Source organism: Podarcis raffonei, chromosome 4 (assembly GCF_027172205.1).
Source record: "Podarcis raffonei isolate rPodRaf1 chromosome 4, rPodRaf1.pri, whole genome shotgun sequence".
Taxonomy (NCBI): domain Eukaryota; kingdom Metazoa; phylum Chordata; class Lepidosauria; order Squamata; family Lacertidae; genus Podarcis; species Podarcis raffonei.
The window spans coordinates 76,302,391-76,324,856 of NC_070605.1; the positions used below are offsets into that span (position 1 = coordinate 76,302,391).

Below are 22,466 nucleotides of genomic sequence, written 5' to 3' on the forward strand. Positions count from 1 at the left end.
TGGCAGTGGCACTGAAGTTTCTGTTAATGATTGGCTGACATAAGAAAGGAGTAGCAGAAGAATTTAGGACTGCTCTGGGCTTAAGGGCCTCTGGCTGCCATTGACCAAATTCCTCTTATCCAAGAGAGCACAAGACTTGAAAAGTAGGAGAAGCAAAGGCCCAGTAAAATAGGGGCTTGGGGAAGTTACAGGTCAAAGAAGGGGAGAAATTTTTGGAAATTGGACTTGGGGTTTGGGAGAGGGAACCGACCAGAGGAATGAGGGGAAGGGGGGAAATGGCCAGAAGTCAAATCCAAGAAGAAAAAGAAAATGGATTAAGGAAAGAGCCCAGAGAGAATTACAGAGATAAGAAATCATGATTGTATTCAAAGAACTAGCTAAGTATTTGGCTGTAGGGCTAAAGTATGAAGAAATACAATCCTGGTGTGAGTGAGGAAAAGAACACTGGGTTGTTGTTTTTGTGTGGGGGGATAATTAATTGAAGAGGATCTGGAGAGGAATGAATGTTGTGGGAGATCTGAGGAGGGAAGTAATTGGGAGGAATCTGGGGCAACCAGAACCCAATGAAAACTCAATGCAAGACATAAATTTTAAAAAAACTAAATCATAAACTAAAAAAAGGGTGCCTACATGCTGAAGAAACCCCATCAGTTTTTGTTTTGTTTTTTTAACAAAGTCAGAAAAATAAATTGTACGGAGTAGAAATAAAGACATTGCGATGAGGAGGAATAGAAAGTGAGTGGTATGGTTTTCCAGATTGTTGTTGAACTTAATAGGGCCTTTTCAGGTTGTCATTGTTGTTCTCAGGGCAGCTGCAAATAGGTAATAAACAAATGAAACCCTGCATGCCTGTATGACAATCAACACAGGCAAATTAGCAAAGGCTTTTCTGAGATCCTCTTGGAACAAACTCCTGTGATGTGCCCCTCATAATGTTAGAATGCGTGACTTTGCTTTTCACGGTCCTATGAATGCTAAGTCCAATACACTTTCACACGCTCCTTGTTGGTGGGTGACAATGGATATGTTCTGCTTAATTCCATTTCACACATTACACAACGATGATGGTGGTGGTGGTGGTGGTGATAAGGCAAGCCTGTGTTGCCACTGAGAATATACTCAACAATATATACTCAACAAGGAGCTGACACACTTGATAGAGGAGCTCATACACAGCTCAGCTCCTTGTGCATTCACTGAGTGCGTGAGAGAAGAGTATAGTCATGCGCGCTGGCCATATCTCTGATTCTGATGTGCCACTGGCCATGCCCCCGGTACCACCCTACATTAGAAAGAAAGGTTCGCTGTGCAGCCCTTCATACTTCTGGAAACCAAACCATAATTTATTGCAAAAAAACAAACCCCGATTGCCCTGCACACATAGCATCCTTTTCTTCTTAATGCTCAATGTGTAGCTGCTGAGGGTGGGGCTGGGCAGCCTGGCCTGTGACTTCAATCCCATAGTGCTCCCGTGGCTATGAAAAGGCAAATGGTGAGAGCCCATTGTATATATATATCCCTCAGGCCTCTCTGATTACACCTGTATTATACATGTTTCCAGTTCCATATTTTAGTTACCATATAACTAAAAAGTGGTATGTGGCCGTCAGACTAAGATCTGTGTGTCTTGTCCAGCTATGTAGCAGAAACTTAGTGTTTGTTTTTACTGTGTGTGTGTGTGTGTGTGTGTGTGTGTGCGCGCGCGCACGTGTGTGTGTGCATTGCAGTCAGATTGATTGTAAATAGCATACTTACATAAAATATTTGTTTTTTCAAATGCAAAGGGTGGATCCACCAAAATGTCACATGGCCCTTAGTGACAGAACATCTGTTTTGCAAGGTTTGATTCAATCCCCAGCAGGGTAGGGTTGGGAATGTCCCCAGCCAGAAAATCTGGAGAGCTGCTGCCAGTCAGTGTAATAATAATAATAAATAATAATAATAATAATAATAATAATAATAATAATATAATTTCATAAAATTTATACACGACTTGGTGGGGGAACTTCAAAAAACCCTACAGAGTTATATGGATCAATGGTGTGACTCAGTGTAAGACAGGTCCCTATGCTTCCATTTTGGGATGTGTGTGGTGCTATGGTCTGAACCAGAGCCTCTTGCGCTTGCTGATTGGAACGTCGGCAGTTCGAATCCTCGCAACGGGGTGAGCTCCTGTCACTCTATCCCAGCTCCTGCCAACCTAGCAGTTTGAAAGCATGCCAGTGCACGTAGATAAATAGGTACCGTTGCGGCAGGAAGGTAAACAGCGTTTCTGTGTGCTCTGGCACTCGTCACGGTCCTCCGTGCGCCAGTAGCGGTTTAGCGGGCCACATGGCCCAGAAAACTGTCTGTGGACAAACGCCAGCTCCCTCAACCTGAAGCGAGATGAGCGCCGCAACCCCATAGTCGCCTTTGACTGGACTTAACCGTCCAGGGGTCCTTTACCTTTTGCCTGTGCTTCCATTTCCTTAGATTCCAGTACTGTGCTATTCCTGACATCACAAGGAGGAACAAACTTGTTCTAATATTGTTTACAGCCAATCACATCAGCAGATGTTAAAGGCAACACCTTTCCTGAAAGCTTCCTGCATTTTTGGGGTGGCGGCAAGGAAATGAAAGGCCTCTGCGCTCCATCCTGTGCCTCTTAACTCACCCGAGGCAATACATTAGACCTTCGGTAAAGTGCAGCTTGTCACATCTTGTTGTCTCATTGCTTGTTATAAATAAACATGTTCCTAATAACAGTGATCTGTCTCCTTCACGACCTGACTCACTGGAGTTGTTTGGGATTAGGAACAAGCATTTCAAAGGAAGGAATTTCGGTGGCAGCAGAAATGAAACGTGAAAAGGGCACCGTGAGGGTAGGGTTAGGGCAAGCTACATTTTTTAATGGACTTCTTTCACTACATATTCAGTTGTATTTGACAGAAAAGGAGGTGACTAATCGTTCTGCCTCTCTCTCTGCATTGTAGAGTGTGCAATTACAAATTAATTTGACACTGACTCACACTTTGGCATCAAAAAACATTTACTGATGTTTTCAGAGGGGAGAGGGCTGGGAAGGTGCCAAAATGCCAAGAAATCACCACGATCGAAGAACTTTTGTGAAGACGGAGTGCGGCACCCACGCCAGCCTTACATTTCCCCAGTCTGCTGCTCAAATGAGCAGGGGAATTGCCGAAAACACCATGAAACCACTGAATTGCAATAGACCAAGAAGTTCAGTGCTATCACTTGTGGAATGAACGGACACCATGAATTTACCACACTATACTTACTCAATGACTTATCATGTTAGGATGTCTGCAATACCAGCACAAGTGTTTGTTGTGAACGACAGCCGTTAATTACATAAACACCATGGCTGTAGTTTTCTGCATCTCATCGCCCTCTGACTTCTTTGTCAGTTTACTTGAATGATTGCCTCACATCATATGTGCCGTCTGGACTACTTAAATCTGTAGAACCGGCATTTTTAGAAGTGCCACGTTTGAACTTTGCAAGAAATTTATCCTTTGGTGTGGTAACACTCACACTGCCCATTGATATCAGGCAAGCTCCTGTCTATGTGTCCACAAACTCTCCTCAGCCACATCCCTCACTGGCCCTTCTTCACACTCTCCTTGATCATATTTGCCTTGGAGAAAAGTCTCCTAAAGCTCTGATAATACCTCTTGCTTGTCTGGATGGAGGTTGGAGAGCAGTGTTTGTGCAGAAACTAGCCTATTATATAAGGGTCAGATTTACATTTGTTGTCCTGTTCACATTTGCCTCTGGCTCTGTCCATGACTGGTTGCCCAGGAGGAAATGTGACATTAGGTTCCCCACCCCCTTACACACACACACATACCCCTGCCAATTGAGGACAGCACTTCACACATCTTACAAAGTAGGCTGACAAAGTAGCTGAAGCCTAAAGTTATTTACTGAGCTTTCAGAATAGCCAACAAGCACTAGAATAGTTGCTCTATCACTTGTCTTGTCATCAAAGATAATCTTCAGTGCCTTAGTACCACATTCTGGCAATGTGCTCTAGAAATATCAACAGCTGAAAGAAACAGGAAAGGAGCTATGGGGAGGTGGAGGGAGAACACCGTTTACCCCATCATTATTCTGAAACAGCTGATGTCATCCAATGCCCCTTCAAAATATATTTGGGGGTGTGCATTATTGGGTTGCTTTTGTTTTTATTTTGATTATGCATTTTGTGTTTTTATATTGTGATTTTATCCTGTGAACTGCCCTGAGACCTGCGGGTATAGGTTGGTATACAACTAATAATAATAATAATAATAATAATAATAATAATAATAATAATACTTTTTTAATGCCAAATACCTAATAGAGATGTGCCATGCGTCCAAAACTATTACACTGAAATCTGCCTGCAGATTTATCTTTATATGCTGTGACACAATACAGAAGGCTTCAGCACAGTACAACTCTGACAAGAGGATTATACAAATTCATGTAGGATAGGGTTATCAATGGCTATGTTCTACCCCCAGTGCCAGAAACAGTATGACTCTGTGTGCCAGTTGCTGGAAGTCACAAGTGAAGAAAATACTATTGCCTTCAGGTCCTGCTTGCAAATATCCCCTACGCATCACTGTGAGAACAGGATGCTAGATCAGGTGGACCTTTGTCCTGATTGGGCAGGGCTTTTCTTATGGTCTTATGACAATCCAAGTTCAATGTCATCTGTACTCTATGGGAGGAAGGCAAGCAATGGGAAGCAACTGCTTGCAAACTTGGAACTCCTATTCAGGGAAGATTCATTCACGTAGCTTGTGCCCCAGAGATCTCCAAAGACTTATGCTTTGTTTGTTAAGTGTGTGGAATTGGCAACCACATTTTGTAAACTCTGTGATTTTAAGGATTCCCACACAATGGGATTTTTTCTAAGGTGAACACTTATCAACAGTAAAGTATTTTTGTTATGTTTTTGCTGTTTTGGCAGACTTCTGTTGTGTTGCTGTTCTGTATATTGTGATCTACTCTTCTGTTTTCCATAGCTGGTAAGAATCCCTTAGTATGCTTTTTTGGGTGTACACTTCCCTTTCAAGTGTATACTTGTTACTGTATAATGCAGGAAACAGACAAGAGTTTGCTAATGGAACAGGGAGCTGTAGAGGCTGAGCTGACCCTGAAAATCAGTTCAATTGCCATTATTAGTCTCAGCCTGAACCAAAACACAAGGACCCACAGATGTTCTGAGGTTGATGCTGCCGTTGTGCATACATGCTCTTTCAATTGTTCCTAGTTTACTAAATAGTTGCTAGTTTTTGAGAAGATACAGGTGGGCCAACTGTCTATTTTACTGATTGACCTGTTGTGCCTGCTTGTTCCCGCTAGTGATTCAGACTGGAACAATATACATCAGATCAGGATGTCAAGTACTGATAGAGTCCAGTTCTGAACATTGCATCTGAAATTGTGTCCAAATGGTATTTGTGGATCTTCATGAACAGATGGAGACACAGGCAGAAGTAGAGCATTGACAGAATTTTTATATCAAATAAATAAAGAGATAAATGGAACACTTTTACAGAATACGTGCTAAAATTAAGCTGCTGGTCAGACAGATATATGTGTTAGCATAGTGGAAATAACTCATCTTATGTACAGTCTCTGAATAGCAGTAACAGATGGAGATTATAGTGCTGCTCCAAAAGGTTTTCTTTTTCTTTTTCCTTACAAGCATTTCTAAGGGCAAGCTAGATGTGGTGTTAAATGTATCTTTGCATCCAGTGTGCTGGCGGGCTGCTGTTGTTTTAAATGCAAATAGCATCAATTGATAATAATCAGGGCCACAGCAGATGGAGAGTTCAATCCTTTCCACACCTGTTGTGGTCCTTATGAAAACCACCTCTTTGAAATTGCTATTTGCATTGGTAGGAAATCCAAACATTAACAGGGGAGGCTCTCTCCAAAGCAAATTAGGAATTGACCTCAGAAGAGCAATAGTCCTTAGGGCTGCAGCATGGGAGGAAATGGTTAAATTGCCTCAGCATGCCTGCTGTGTCCTTCATAAATCAGTGTTACCTTGGGTTAAGAACTTAATTCATTCTGGAGGTCTGTTCTTAACCTGAAACTGTTCTTAACCTGAAGCACCACTTTAGCCAATGGGGCCTCCTGCAGCACGATTTCTGTTCTCATTCTGAAGCAAAGTTCTTAACCCAGGGTAATATTTCTGGGTTAGTGGAGTCTGTAACCTGAAGCGTATGTAACCTGAGGTACCACTGTATCCTTCTTGCTGATGTTATCTGCACATACATGAAAACTTCAATGCCAAGACACATTTAATGACACATCTAGACACGATAATCATGGAATTGTAGAGTTGCAAGTGACCCCAAGGTTAATCTAGTCCAATCCCCAGCAAAAAGAGCTGTTTTTACAATGCAAACTCACATCCCATCAGCAGAATGTGCAATGTCCAGTGCAATGTTCTGCCCACTTTTGTCTCTGGCATGTGGCCCTCTGGCTGAAAAAAGTTCACTACCCCTAATCTAAGCATGCATTCATTGGAATAAAACTTCAGCTCAGCGTGCCTTTTCTTCACAGTCTTCTTTGCATCTTAAAGAAAAAAACCTCATTCTGAGACCTTATCTAATCAGCAGGTAGACCTGCTACTGTGTGGTGCAGTGTCTTATCAAAGCTGTATAAGATTTAGGGGATTTCACAATGGGTAGAGATCCTCACTGCACCACCTGTTTGAAGTTCCCTCTTTTGTTACCTGTTGAAGACACAGCATCTCTTCCAGGAACAAAGAGATGGCGAGCCTACATTATGCTCAGCACCTGACAAATGTAGATTTCAATGGGGCTTCCTTTGAAATGGTAATAGCAGCTTCAGAAACTGGGGTCAGGAGCACTGGCAGGGAGAGAAAAAAACCAAAAAGGTTATTTTTCAATCCCATCCCACGGTTCTGAGGCTTTTGCACAGTTGCTTTTTACGTACTCAGAAACATGCATGCTCCTTGCATCGTAGACAGTTTGGGCCCTCTCCTCCAGTGAAGCTTTCTCTCAACAAGCAAGCCCTGGACATTTGCCAGATTTCAAAATCTAGTGAATATTTTGTACACTTCTGTCACGTTTGTGGTTAAACATTTGCACGAACTCAAGCATGAACAGGAACACGGCAGTGTGAGCTGTACCTGCCTTCCTCCTCCTGTAGTGTATCATTCAAGAATCAGAACACACAACAGTTCTGTGCTGAAAACACACTGTACCCTGCAGTTCAAGTGCTTGAGATGTCCTTTTGTTTAAAAAGCAATTGAAGAAGAACACTTGCTATACATAGATCTGGATGATTGTTTGGGCCATTCAAGCCTTGAATGTCAAGTGGCAATATCGGGGAAGATAGAACCCTTGTCCTATGAAAAACTAAAAACCAAAATGTATACTGTGAATCTCTTGATGCCTGTAAGAGCAGGGCTGTTTCATATTAATTTACTTAACAAATGCTTTGTTCTACACGCCATAATTAAGAGTTACAAATTCACAAAGGAGCCAAGGCTGAATTCAAGGGGAAAGCACTTCCACTGATCTTTTCAGATCTAGAAAACAGGGTAGTCGTCGTTCCCCCCACAGCTGAATCTTCTTTCTATATAAGGTTTTTTGAGTGCAACACAGAAGGTTATGTTAATTGATTTGCCCACTAAAGGACTCAATGTACATATTGTAACATTTAGATTTAAATTGAAATCAGGTGGTATATAAGTGGTGTCAAATAAATATAAATAAATAAATATTAGTGTTACTTATGGGGAGGCTCTAGAAAAGTGGTGGATCATCTGTGCACCTCCAGACATTGCTGACTGCAACTCCCATTATCTGTGACCATTGGGCTGGGACTTACGGTAGTTGAAATCCAACGTATGAAGGGCTACAAGTTATGATGGGTGGCGCTGTAATCTAAACCCATTGAGCTTCTTGGGCTTGCTGATTGTAAGGTCAGCAGTTCTAATCCGCATGGCGGGGCAAGCTTCCAGTTGCTGTGTCCCAGTTTCTGCCCACCTAGCAGTTTGAAAGCATACCAGTGTGAGTAGATAAATAGGTGTGGCAGGAAGGTAAATGGCGTTTCTGTGCGCTCTGGTTTCCGTCACGGTGTTCCGTTGCACCAGAAGCGGTTTAGTCATGCTGGCGACATGACCCGGAAAGCTGTCTGCGGACAAACGCCGGCTCCCTCAGCCTAAAAAGCGAGATGAGTGCCACACCCCACAGTCACGTTTGACTGAACTTAACCGCCCAGGAGTTCTTTACCTTTATCTAGATAAGAGCCTCCCAATGTTAAGTGTTCCATGGCAACTTAAATGCATTACAGATGTTACAGCCATGCCATCCCACGGCAAGCACAATTGGCTACTGGGATGGAATTATTATCTTGTTTTAAGCAGGTTGGATTGTGCTGATTCAGCGATATGTGAGTTGCTACACAGAGTATTCCTTTTATCTATTGGGAGGATAAATTAGTCAAAACACATATTCTGCCACCTCCTCCCTACCATCCAACTGTTGAACAGGGAAGACAAAGTTCCGCTCTTTCAGATTTTATATCTCTGAATTGGGGAGAAAGGAAAATCATATACCCTAGTATATGATATCTAAAATAGCATAATGGCTTAAAAGACTGAACTTTCAGCAAGAAAGTCCCTAGTGTGCATCAATGCCCCCTAGTGCCCTCCATCACTTTCTGAACTCCAAGAAGCTTTTGTATTGCTGTTTCCTTAAAAAGTGGATTTTTATTTTATTTTTTATTTTGGCAACAAAGCTCTTTAATCCACATGAATTGCGTAAACCTATATTTCCAGTATGTGACTGAATCCCTCCCACAAAACACAAGCAGTCTGGGGGCAGCCCAAGTTAAACAAAGGTGTGGCATTTCACAAGTGCAGCTTTATATTGTCAGGTATGTGAAGCCTTATTCTAGAAGGCAGGGACAACAATGCAGAGACTCTTTCATTATGAGTATTTGATCTCCCCAAATGAGACTAGATTTACCAGTTAGGTAGGTTAACTTGTTCTTGATTTGAATGGCAGGGTGCCCTAGGCTGTGTTCAGCATGCAACCGGCCAACTTTGGAAAAGAAAAAAGATTGGTTCTAATATAGGTTCTTCCCACTGATAATGGAGTGCTTGATCTCTGATTTCAGAAAAGCTAATAATAACATGGCACCTTTTGTGTATTTATATCATGTTGCTAAACGTAAGGTAAAAGATGCGTTATAATGCCATTATTATAACAGAATCCCTTTTTAGCTTGTAATTGATTTTCTGATTAATTAACTGGGAAACAATGAGCAAGATGATCGTGTTAAAAACACATTATCTCAAGCTTAAAGGGAGAAAATGCTTGCTCCTCTAACATTAAAAAAACCCAAAAAAGACATCTTCTTATTTTTTTAACTGGTAACTCCACTGGCCTTCATAAAGTAGGCTGCCTCAACATAACTCATCTCCCTGGAGGCAAATCTGTGCCTTGTTTTTGACAGCCTCACTAGTGCTTTTTGCGCTTGCAAAACAGACTTAGCAAAGCTGAAAAGGCATTTGAGCTTTTGTTTGTCTCTAGCCCAGCAAATTACCTAGACATCTCAGGTTCTGTCAGATTGGTCTCATTTGTCTACAGTGCTATCCTGGTAGAGAAAACCCTGGTTGTGTAGCTATTTGCTGTTGTGATGAACTGTGCCAGCTCAGATCCCAAGTCACTATATCATCTGTGCATCTGTGTTCATACACAGGCCCAGGTTTAGGAATACAGCTTAACTTCCAATTGAGTCCCGGCAGAGCTGGGGTGAGGGGCTTATGCCCCAAGCATATCTCCAGTTCAGTTGGGGTGAACGATTTATGCCAGTGTAGCTTTGGCTAAGTCAGGAAAGCCAAAAATCAGACAAATCCAAACTCTTTTATCCTAGTGGGTTTGGTTTACTCTGTTATCTGTTGATCTGCCCATTTTTGCCTCTGGATCTGGCTAGTTTTGCCTGTGAATATTACTCCAAGCACTTTTGCGGCCATACTTGCCACAATAGGAATAAATTACATTTTATTTGTTGTGCAACACATGGAAAATTTCATCAGGCACCACACAAAACGTTTTATTCCACTCCTGTTTAACCTCATGCTTTATACCCTCAGGCATTTATTTTAGTGTGCCAAAGGATAATTTAATCATTGTTTGTAATTTCCAATAAAGAAAAAAAAAGTTGAGCCACAGCCAAATGAAGAAAGGAGATTTGTGTTTGTGTTTTGTGGGTTTAATCTGATTCTGATTACAGTCAGCATTCTAAAAGCAAGGGTTAAAAAAAACCAAACACTTCACAGTGGTGAACAGCAACTTATGAACTGGTGAAAGAAATAATTAAACATCATTAACTAAACAATGTGTACAAAACAACCCGCCCACTTAGGTTGTAAGCCTAAAATGATACAGCTTCTACTAAATTTATTTGTATCATATATTAGTTTCCAAAAGGAGTGTTGGACACAATAATGCAGGTGAGAAATATATCAACTGCCCTATTTGCCCCACAAAATAGGTCTGGGAGTGTGGCATCATATAACCGTATGCTTTGAGTAGCACCAAGTCGTTTTCTGCCTTGTCATGGCTCCTACTGGAATAAACAGCAACACCCCATCCATTAACTTCAGTTGAGGCATGTTTCGAAAAGGAGGCTCCATTTCTGAACAAATGGCTTCTTGAATTGTGTCAGTAATCCTATACACACTTACTTGGGAGAAAGTCCCATTGGAATAAGTCCCTGCTGGACATGGACCTGGTCTAGTTTGCCACTATGCCCTTCCCCGTGGAGCCATGTACCGGTATATGGTGGCAATAGTATTATAGCTGCAGATATGTTAACAACAGCCTGCTGTTCAGAGTAATTGCAAAATGAACATCACATCATTAGTGCCACCTGTTTGCATGTCCAGATTTCCTTTCATGTCAGGAGTGCATGCAGGAGCCAGGCCCTGTGACCAGTAAGGCTTTGCAGGACTGGGGCCTTCCTAAGTTTGTTCTGGAGAGGCAAGGCGCAGCTGCACAGGTGAGGCCGCTTGGTAACTCACTGCACCTGGTGGCAAGAGCCAGGAAGGGATATAAGGTCAGCATTTCCCTTCAGCTCTTTGCCACAGAAATACGGTTCCTGCCTTGCTGAGTTTGGCTTCTTGCTTCCTGATCCTGGGACCTTGGCTTCTGGACTCTCGTTCCTGCTCCCAACCCGCCATCCTGCCCCTGGTCCTGACATCCTCAGCTGGGACTACGATCGCCTGTAGACCAGACCATGACATTTCATTGACTGCCTGTATGTTTGTCAAGCATCTAATAAAAATAAGAACAATCAGAACTGAACTGGGTTTGTGGCTACAGGTGATATGGGTAAACATCAGTCTGCCTACTAATTATAGTGCACACTAATCCATGGGCTTGGGCTTGCAGATAACACCTCCAGCTGGATAGATGCTACACCTGGTGGAACTCTTATCTCATATACTAGGACTTGTCCTATTATAGTTCTAATGTGGTGAAATATAGGGCAGAATTATATTAATATTTTATTTAGCCTTCAGATTTTCACCTCTTAACTTAATTTGAAGACACTGGGTGGAATTGTGTCGAGCTATGTTGATTGTTCCATCAAGGCAAGCTTCTCAGATGGAACTTTCCTCGCCTCCGTCTATGCGCTGTTCTGGGGCTTCTCCCAGCCGCTGCTCTGAACCAATTTGTGGGGTGCAAGCGGAGAGAAAGGGGAAAGCCCCATTGCACAAATGGAACTCCCTGTGCAGGGTTTCCACTGACAAGACTTGTGAGTTGAATCTCCCTCATAGGGTTGTATTCAAATAACTTTTACTCAGTCTACCCCTATAGAAACTAATGGCTCTATGACTAGCTTAGGTCCATTGAGGACAACCCATATAACTATCTATGTGAGGGAGGTTACATCATGTCTCATTCAAGCTCCCTTAATAGCTAAATATCTTACTGTCCAATATTGGAAGGCCTGATGCCAGCACCTATCAAAACTTGGTCAACGGACCTTCAGGACCTGGAAGTCAAAGATCAAATCCTGCAATACTGAATGGGTGTGATGCCAGCACTGAATCCAATGGGTCATGCTGAGAATAGACTCATTGGACTTAAGTCCTTTGATGGTCTGAGCATGACTAAGACTTGATGCAATCTACAATGAACAAATCTTTTCCCATAAGGAAAAAGAAGCACACATATTGCTTGTGTGCTTTGGGGGGATATTTGCCATCTAAAATCAGATATAGTGCAGCTTGAGGTTTTTGTCACGTTAGAGAATTGATGCACAGGGACTTAGTAACATATAAGTCAATCAAAACTTAAACACCACAAATTTGAAATATGAGTTTGGGAATCCTTTGATTTTTTTTTAATGCATGAACATTCAAAATCTAAAACAGAAGCATCCACAGAGGCATACTTGACATCCAAGTATGTTTCATTTAACCTGCATTAGCCGGTTCAGGTGTGTCCAGGGTTGTACTAGCCATTCATAGGCTTTCCTAGAAAAAAGCTTATACAGTCTTTCAGCAAGTGTTCACTTCAGATATCTAAACACACTTAAGCAATCTCCTGAAACACATGTTATGGCATCAGGTGGCACTGGCTGGTTGCCGAACACCCAAACAGCAGAAGTGAGAAAGCACCGTACTGTGCAGCACACGGCCAGGATTAAGAATGCCTTATGCAATGGCCACTATACTTATTTGATCCTCAATATGCGCGTCGTGCAGTCTGTCTATTTAACTATATAGAGAGACGGAGATATATGCTACACACATGCACACACCCAAGTTCTAGTTTGTTATAGAAACGACAACCTACCTTCCCTCCGATCTCACACTAAGGGCCAAATTCTTTTTTTCCTTTTAGGTCCTCCCATGTCTCCTCCTCTTCCTCCCAGACTCGGGTGGGGGGCAGGTCACGTATAATGTTTGCTAAAATATGTAGGTCAGTGGAACATTTCCTGCACTTGTGCAAAAACAAGAGGAGGGACCGCTTTTTCTCTCCCCCCCCCCAGCTTTCTCTCTCTCTCTCTCTTTCCCTACCCCCCCTCCAAAAATCTAAGCCCACCCACTTTTTCCGAAAGTGGGGGAGGAAGGCTGGGTGCGAGGACGGGAGGCGGCGATCCGAGAGTCCCATTCCACCTCCCTGACCCATTTCGCAGCTTGGCTCGGAGCTGCTGCTGCTGCTGCTCACCGGCGACTCCCGCTCGCCTTTTGCTAAAGAGCCTGGTTTATTTCTCTCTCTTCAACAGCAGCAGCAGCAGCAGCAGCAGCAGGGACCTCCCCTGCTCCCCGCCCTACTAAATCGGGAAGCGCACGCTTCCTACTCTCACTGGAGACGCCGGCGAGGGAGCGCGAGCAGGGCTCCCCCGATGGTCTGAGGGGCGCCGGAAGCCGCCGAGCGGCGCCCCAGCGACTCCCCCCCCCCACTCTCGGCTGGGAGCGGGCGCGGATGAGGCGCTGCTGGGGAGGATGCCCCGCTCTTGCCCCCGGGGCAGCAACTTCCCGCCCAGGGAGCCCTTGCTGGAGCCGGCGCGCTCGCAACTTCATGCCCCAAGAGAAGCCCGCGCTAGCAGCTACCCAGCTCCTCTGGAGGCTCCCGGCCGCTTTCGCGCCTTTGCCGAGCCGCTTTTCCCGCCAGTCTCGAGGCTGGGCCGGCGCTGAGGGGGAAGCGGGAGCCCGGCATGCGGAGTCTCCCCTCACACCATGAGATACAGCCGGCGGAGGTGCCACAACAGCAGAGACACCGCCGCTAGCAGCAGCAGCAGCCCCAGCAGCAGGAGCCCCGGTCGAGAACCGGAGCCGCAGCCGCCTTCTCCCGCCGCTTTGGCGTGCGCCACGGAGACTTGGTCCGGAGACCTCTGGCACGAGTGGAAGAGCAGCAGCGGCGACGGCCACGGAGAAAGTGGCCGCCGTAGCAAGCTCTGCAGCGGCGGCAACCCGCGCGCACAGGTCGCCACCGCGGACAGCAGCAGCAGCTGCAGCAGCAGCAGCATCTGGCGCGTGCTGGCGGCGCGCGCCCACCTCTCCCAGTACAGGCACTTCAGGTAAGCCCAAGCAGGTGGCGCCTGACACAGTGACACAGATAAACAGCAAGAGCAGCGGGTCACTCCGGCCGCCTCTTCGCGCGGCGAGCGTTGGGGGGCGCCCTCGCTTTCTTTCCAGGGGGGCGCGCGCGCGCACAGGTGGCGGCAGCTCAAGTCAGGTGCAAGGGCATGGGAGGAGCTGGCCTGGCAACTTGGCCCCCCTCTGTCGCGCGCCGAAATCGAGGGTCGTGCATGAGACAGACACATACACAGAGAATAGCACCTTAAAGCTGATAAAGTTGCTTCGCCAAGTCAATGGTACAGGCAAATTGATGATGGTAATTCTTGAGGGGTGCTGAGTCAGGCTAATTTTCACCAGTGGCTGTGAATTCGGTTGTGTTTTTTTCCTGGCAGCTGCGGTTCAGATGTAATTCCCACGTTGGCCAGAACACACTTTGAATTAAATATAACTTTTTAAAAAAAAGAAATAAAAAGAAATCATATGAATAGTATTCAAATGGGTACACTGCGCTAGATGATCCTCATGGTCCCTCCCAACTCTACAGATTTATGTTCCACAAACGACGCAGTGAGGCTGAGAGGTGATTTTAAAATGCAGTTGTGAAAATGGCCTGAGGCTGTGAGGGTTAATTTTGTGCATCGTGGTCTTTTAAAAATAACACCTCAGTGTAAGTTTTTAAGAAAGATCATCATAATACATACATACAGTGGTACCTCAGGTTACATACACTTCAGGTTACATACGCTTCAGGTTACAGACTCGGCTTACCCAAAAATAGTAACTTGGGTTAAGAACTTTGCTTCAGGATGAGAACAGAAATCATGTGCTGGCAGTGCAGCGGCAGCAAGAGGCCCCATTAGCGAAAGCACGCCTCTAGTTAAGAACAGTTTCAGGTTAAGAACGGACCTCCAGAACGAATTAAGTACGTAACCAGAGGTACCACTGTATGTATATATCTTTTTGTGTTTCCCATATATTATCTCGGCAGTCCTAACAACAGTATTGGAAGGTAGGCCAATATTGGTGTATCATGTTGTCAGTGGAAGCCTGAGACATGAGCACTCAGTGAGTCTGTGGCAGAGATTACAGTTGAGGGAAAGACTTCTTGGTTCCTAATTCTTAGCTCTCATCGTACATTGACTCCTTGGAAGCTAAATAGTGTTTGGATCACGGGTGGCGCTGTGGTCTAAACCACTGAACCTCTTGGGCTTGCTGATCAGAAGGTTGGCGGTTCAAATCGGGGTGAGCTCCCATTTCTCTGTCCCAGCTCCTGCCAACCTAGCAGTTCGAAAGCACACCAGTGCGAGTAGATAAATAGATACTGCTGCGTTGGGAAGGTAAACGGCATTTCTGTGCACTCTGGTTTCCGTCATGGTGTCCTGTTGCACCAGCAGCGGTTTAGTCATGCTGGCCACATGACCCGGAAAGCTGTCTGCGGACAAATGCCGGCTCCCTTGGCCTGGAAGCGACATGAGCGCCCAAACCTATAGTTGCCTTTGACTGGACTTAACTGTCCAGGGGTCCTTTACCTTTGCCTTAGTGCTTGGATCTATGACTGGCTCTGGAAATGGTGTGTTCTAAATAAAGGCTGTCTGTTTCATTTTGGTCTAGGCCTGTGTAATTGTTCTGAAAGAATATATGTTAACATTGTTTCAGGGGGTTAATATTAAGGAATAAGGATTAATCCTTTCCAAAAGCAAATGGATCTCTTGTTACTAAGAGACAATCCTGCATCGCAGCAGTGGATTTGGCCAAATTAGGTTATTGTCCCATTGTGTTTCTTTGTATGATGACCAGCTCAGGCATTTTCAGATATGTGTGGTAAAACCATCTCCAACCATACCTTATAGAGGACACCCAAAACATCCAGCTGTTGGGGGTGGGGCTTGAAATGTGAGTAGTATTGACTTTGCATTACATTTACCAATGACAGTTTATTTGATATTCCTGAAATGCATTTTGGGTGTTGTAGATTCTGAGAATTCTTTATTTCCAAAACAACATTTCTGAAAGGACAGTGCACATGCAATCTCTTGTTACTTGCCTATACTATGACAGTATGCAACTTTGCATTTTGTTGCATTTGCCTCTAACAGGGAAGGCTCTTTTTTTTAAAATGATTCAGTTAAAAAAACAAAACCATCTTCATGTATTTTCAGCTTATGGTTGCTATAGCTTCTGGGCTACTTTGGGTATGCTTGAATAGCCAACAGGTGAAGCACTTATGTTCTCCTCACTTCAGAAGCTTTTATATAAATTGCTGTCATCAAGCAGAAACTGAGGGTTAGAGACAGAGGCTGTAGTCACAGAGAGGTTAAATACTGAGGCAGGGCAAGGCTGGGTGGGTGTGAGGCAAGGATTGTAAAAATGTCTTACAATATACTTTACAGTACTGTAAAGTATGTTATAAGATATTTGTATAAGATAATGCTTAATAAGTTTTCCTTTAAAATTCATGATTTCATGTTGATATTTATTATATTGTTACATTGTAGGTAAGTCCACAGATATTACTAGTTTTTATTACAGTGTTAGATTGTCTTGTCTATACGTATCTACATCCTTAGCGGCCCAAGAAAAACAAACAAATGTTTCTAAAGGTTCCCATATGGAGGTAGGAAATAGCTGCAGACCATGAATAATTGAAAATAAATCCTGTCTATGTTTGGGATCACCGTGCCAAAGTTAAAGAAGCATTACAGTATTTCAGTGGTCTGGAGTTTTCTGTATGTTTTGTTGAAAAGGGGGAAAATATAACAGTTTTTTGCAGTTCTCATATGTGTAATGTGCCTTTGAAAGGTGCACATATTTGGGTTTTAAAATAAGTTCAGTTTGACAGAGCAATTGCAAAAGTCCTCTGTAACAGCTAGGTCTGAAAATATGCAGGATGCTTATTATTTACACTGTGAACAGCCTTCAAATCCTTTTTTTGTGAGCTTTAAAGAAAATAATCTCCTCCTTCATATAATGTGTGTGGAAGACAAAACGTAGCATGAACAGTTCTGTCTGCAATGCTTAAATTAATTCAGGCTCTGAAATTATTATTTTTAAACATTTTGTAACGAGGAGTTAGACTCTAGATGTGTATTTTGCTGCATGAAGAGGGAAATAATTTAAATGACTTTTAAAAAGATATGTCTTCTATGCTCTAGCTCATTGTAAATAGAACAGGTAGGAAAAAATTCTGCCTTTAGCACATATTCTGTGTAATATAATAGTTGTTTGTACTCTCACATTTATTAAGGGCAGAGTTTACAGAAAGATCTTTGGTTCTTTGAAGTTCTGTGCCACGCTAGATAGAATAATTATGCTTTAAAATGTATTTTATACACTCTTAGGCTCTATACACATGTAGGCTTCGAAATGTTCAGGGGTCATTTTTACATAGTGTGCTTTTGTAAATAGCAGTTTGCAGTTGTCTATACTTTCACGCAGTAAGAGGCAACTACTATCTATGCAAAGGGTATTCTCTATTCCTCTCTCGACAATTAGGGTTCCCACAGGTGTTCCCCACAAAAAAACAAAGCAAAACATTTTTCACCGTCTTTAGAAAAAGAGAGTATGGAAGCCTATGTGCTGAGTGATATACTGATGTACTTATGTATTGGTATATAGAAGTGACAATGTTACTACTGTACTGCTTCCCATTTTTAGCTATTTCATTCATAAACAAGTTAAGTATGGCGAAGGAGATTGCCATAGTGCTGCAACATCCGTTGTTGTTTAGTCATTTAGTCGTGTCCGACTCTTCGTGACCCCATGGACCAGAGCCCGCCAGGCACTCCTGTCTTTCACTGCCTCCCGCAGTTTGGTCAAACTCATGCTGGTAGCTTCGAGAACACTGTCCAACCATCTCGTCCTCTGTTGTCCCCTTCTCCTTGTGCCCTCCATCTTTCCCAACATCAGGGTCTTTTCCAGGGAGTCTTTTCTTCTCATGAGGTGGCCAAAGTATTGGAGCCTCAGCTTCAGGATCTGTCCTTCCAGTGAGCACTCAGGGCTGATTTCTTTCAGAATGGATAGGTTTGATGTTCTTGCAGTCCATGGGACTCTCAAGAGTTTCCTCCAGCACCATAATTCAAACAACATCCATAGGCCTGCCCCAATAGGAGGTGATTGGAGAAAGCGCTCTCTGTGTACGCACAGATTGGGCTTGGGGTCACCTGGCTCAGCTGAAACCAGTTCACCCAAGACCAGGGTGTTCTGGTGGGAGGGGACAGTGAGACACTTGCCACTACTCTAGATTGTGTTCAGCTCAGTCACATCATCACTATTTTAAAGGATTGTCTCCCCCCCTGCCAGGCCCAGGCCAGCTCAGTTGGCAGTAGCCCTGTTGCTGAACAGAGTTTAGGGATAGGGCTAGATTATACCGGCATAATTTAACCCCAGTGTAACTTGTGCTGGCTTCCTGTAGTTTGGAATGCTCTACCAATCTGTTCCTTTTCTTACATCTAGTTGCACCTTGGTCAGGGTTGGGAAACCTGTGGTCCTGCAGAAGGTGTTGGACTATAGATCCCATCCAGTGATCAAGGATGATGGGATATGTAGTACAACATTCCTGGTCTTGGTGCAGTTTTATTTTGATACATAGTTTTGCATTGTTTGCTATCTCATTTTCCTCCCATAGTTTTTATTTATTTAAAGGAAATCGATCTGAATAGCGTTGTTGTATTTTTTATTGCTTTTCTGTATAAGCTACCTAGATATTTTTTAATTATTATATAAAGAAGTATAATCTTTTATTAAAATAAATAATAAATACTGTTTGCTTTTGCTCTTTGCTTGCAGTACACAATTTGACCATTAGGGTCTAAATTCACCAGAAGTTATGGGCAGAAACAAACTTTGTGAGAGTGCCTTAGAAGAACACGATTGCTTGTCTAATGTTACGATTTTGGAAGAGCTAAGAGTTTCAAGTTGAGAATAACGAGCTAACCTTGAGATTCCTTGCTGCATCACAGAATGACCTGGTTTGCACGCCTGTGTTTGGATTACATGACATGCCAGATTCCAGCTTAATTCCTGGAATGAGTGGGGCAGGAATGGAATAAGAGCTTTCCAAGTAGCATGCACCAGTATGATGCATGTTCACTTTAAACCACAGATTGCTTTTTAAGTATGGCTTAATGTGGCATGTGAACAAAGCCGGTGAGATTTCCTGGCATTTCCCTATTTGCTACAAACATTATTTTACTTAAAACTATGTTGAAGTTAGTTGAAATTTCCTGCTAAAGAGCTGGGAATATTTGGAATTATTTAATTACTCAGCCAAGAGAGTTTTGTTTAGTGAGCAGAAACCTGAACAAAAAGGCTACTTAACATTTTGTGAAGTAAGTGCAGCAGCTGCATCATATGTCGATTCATTGTTGTCATGGTAATACATTCAGTGGCATAGGAAGGAGAGTGCGGTGGTTGTGGACCACCCCTGGTGTCATTACTGGGGTGGTGGTAGTGATAAAATGGCAAAAATATGTGTTGGGGTTTTTTAATAAAAAATTGGGCTCGCAACACTTTTTTTTTAAAAAAAAACTCCTTCACCCCCCCTTCCTACACCACTGGTAGCTAGGTGAGGCGGGGGGCACTATGCACCACACCGCAGGGCCTGCAGCGTGCCTGAGCCATGCGTCTCTCCTGAGGGGGAGGCAGTGGGCGGACTGCCTGTAAGCTCTGTGATGCTTTTTCGAGCAGCACAGGCTTGCGTCGGCCCACTGCCTCAGCTGCCCTACAGTTGAGGGGGGGCTGCAGAGAGGCTCCACACAGCGCGCCCTGCCTTGGCTCACCCCGCCCCCGTGGGCAGCTTGCCCCGCCCCTGGCAGCAGGATGCATGCGCCTCCCAGGCACCCAAGCAACTAGCTACGCCACTGAATACAGTGGTACCTCGGGTTACATACGCTTCAGGTTACAGACTCCGCTAACCCAGAAATAGTATCTCGGGTTAAGAACTTTGCTTCAGGATGAGAACAGAAATCGTGCTCTGGCAGCGTGGCAGCAGCAGGAGGCCCCATTAGCTAAAGTGGTGCTTCAGGTTAAGAACAGTTTCAGGTTAAGAACAGATCTCCAGAATGAATTAAGTACTTAACCTGAGGTACCACTGTGCATTGGTCAAAAATCTGAAGGGGGCAAGAATCTCCCTGTATCCCTCTTCTTTGTAAAAGGAAAAGTTTTACCTTGGATCTAAAACGGAAGAACAGATATGTCCTTAGTTGGTTTTGTGTCTGCATAGAAACACACTTGAGCTGTTCATTTTTAAGCTGCTTTAAGTATTATATAAATAAATATGCAAATGAAGGGCCAGTCTCTGTGTAATGCTGAGTCATGTTTCTTTCATGATGTATTACAAAAAGCATCTGCACAGGCTGCTTGGAAGGATCTGTATTTCGTTGTGAGTAGGTGGGGATTTTTTAATAGGGCTGAGCTAAAAAGTGAACTTTTTTTGGCTCAGAAGAAGGGGGGTGGGCTTTTGTGGGAGACTGCAAGATTTTACAAAAGGCCATCCCTCTGCTCACCTTTTTGTTTATGATCTTAGCAATGGAATTGACCTTGCTGCACACTGCTGCTTGAGTAATCTGATGGGTTTAATTCTTCCATATCCATTTCCATTTAGAAATAAGTGTATTATAGATCACATTCCCATTTATGTATATACAATTATATGATGAGTAATTTAAATTAAGAAAAAGGAGATATATTTTCATAATTGGACCTTTTATATCCTTAGAGGTTAATAGTAGTTGCTCCTCGAATAGGAGTGCGTTTCTATAAACGAGCATTAACAATATTTCTTCCTTGAAAGTGTTGAAGTTACAGAGGTCTAATGCTTTCCGTTTTCATAATTACTTCTTTAACGAATTCACGTCGGTCTTGTGAAAATTCATAGTGTAGAGTTCATGGATAAGCTGCAATGATATATCTCAGTAATGTTCATCTGAAAACTATTAAGATAATAATTCCCACTTGCAGAATAAAGAGCTCATAACCCAGCTCCTCTCAGCAGCCAGAAGCATCATTGCCAGACACTGGAGAGACCTGTCAGGAGTAAACATGGACCACTGGTATCAAATTGTGTGTGAAACAACCTTACTGGAAAAACTAACCAATAGACTGAAGCTGGCATAGGAACAAATAGAAGAGGACACCTTCAATCCGATATGGCTCCCCTTTTATCACATACACAGCCCAACAAAATAACAAGAATCCACCCACAGCATACAAATCAGTATGGCTAACTTGACACCCCCCCAATCTCACTGCAGCCAACTAAAGACAACCAACCATGCCCTAGACCCCCAACCTCTCTCACTACCAAGGAACTATAACAAGCAAATAGAAAGAGACCTACCCTGCTGACACAAAACCCCAGACATACACTAAAAGAACATAAGTTTTACCACTCTACCCCCTACCGCCCTCTTTTCTTCCCCAACCTTATAGATAGTATGTCTCACAACAAATGTAATTGCTCTGTAGAAAACACAATCTGAAAAAAGAGGCAATGCACGTACTTTGGAAACTAATAAAAACTTTATTTTTAAAAAACAAAACAAAACCATGTGCTAGTTTAAAACTAAAAGACATCCCACTTACAATCTTTTACCTACTTACTTGGGAATATGCCCCATTGAGCTCAGTGGGACTTAGTTATGAGTAGACATGTACTGTAAAAGTTAAAGTACAATGACAAATGTGTGTCCCTATACAGGATATTATTTAGCTTGCCCTTATAATATTATTAGAGTGCAGACTATGAAAAGAAACACCCTAGTCTTACTGTTCACCCTAGAGAGCATTTATTTGAACCGCTCAGTGATAGCTGTGGATTTTGCTGCATTATAATAAATAAATAGGTAGAAAACCTGGGCAATTTTTCTTTGCTGGATAAATTTTATTACTTTTTCAAGGCAATCGTAACCTGAGGTGGTGGTTCCGTAGTTGATCTGTTAGCAAATCCTAATCCCTGTTTTCTGCCAGAGCGTTTTCCCCTTCCATGGTTTCCCTTGGCTGGAAATCAACGACACCATCTCTAGGGCTGGTATAATTCATGGTCATTGGAGGATCATGTCCGGGCAACGAGGTGGCTTAGAATCCTGCAGATCCACAGCCTTCCTCTGACATGCCTCCAACATGCTGAATCCCAGTGGGTGGGTGACCAGTCTGCACATGCTTTTAACACAAGATATGATTGTTCAGAATCCCCCGTCATGTGTTTTGCAAGCCATTTTTAAAATTCGTTTGTAGCTGTCTTTCTGTCAAGAAAAATGCTGTCAACAAAAGTTTACTCTCTGATGCTTTGAGATTTGAGCTGCAATCCAAAACCCCAGCCGGGAAGCAGTGGGACCACCGTGGCCTCATCCAGAGCCCTACTGCTCATGCTGGCTAGAGCAGAAGGCAGGAA

The 22,466-nt window shown here is 43.4% G+C and overlaps 1 protein-coding gene across 4 annotated transcripts in view; it reads left to right on the plus strand.

Moving 5' to 3' along the window:
* Positions 1-22,466, plus strand: part of NPAS2 (neuronal PAS domain protein 2) — a 100,165-nt gene that overhangs the window by 28,467 nt on the left and 49,232 nt on the right. The window contains exon 1 of one of the 4 annotated variants that reach the window (XM_053384188.1): positions 13,620-14,076. The exons of the other annotated variants lie outside the window; for them this stretch is intronic. Within the exon in view, the coding sequence (XP_053240163.1) occupies positions 13,736-14,076 (341 nt within the window). The 5' untranslated portion in view covers positions 13,620-13,735. Of the gene's footprint in view, positions 1-13,619; positions 14,077-22,466 lie in introns of those variants that run through there. 4 annotated transcript variants of the gene reach the window in all.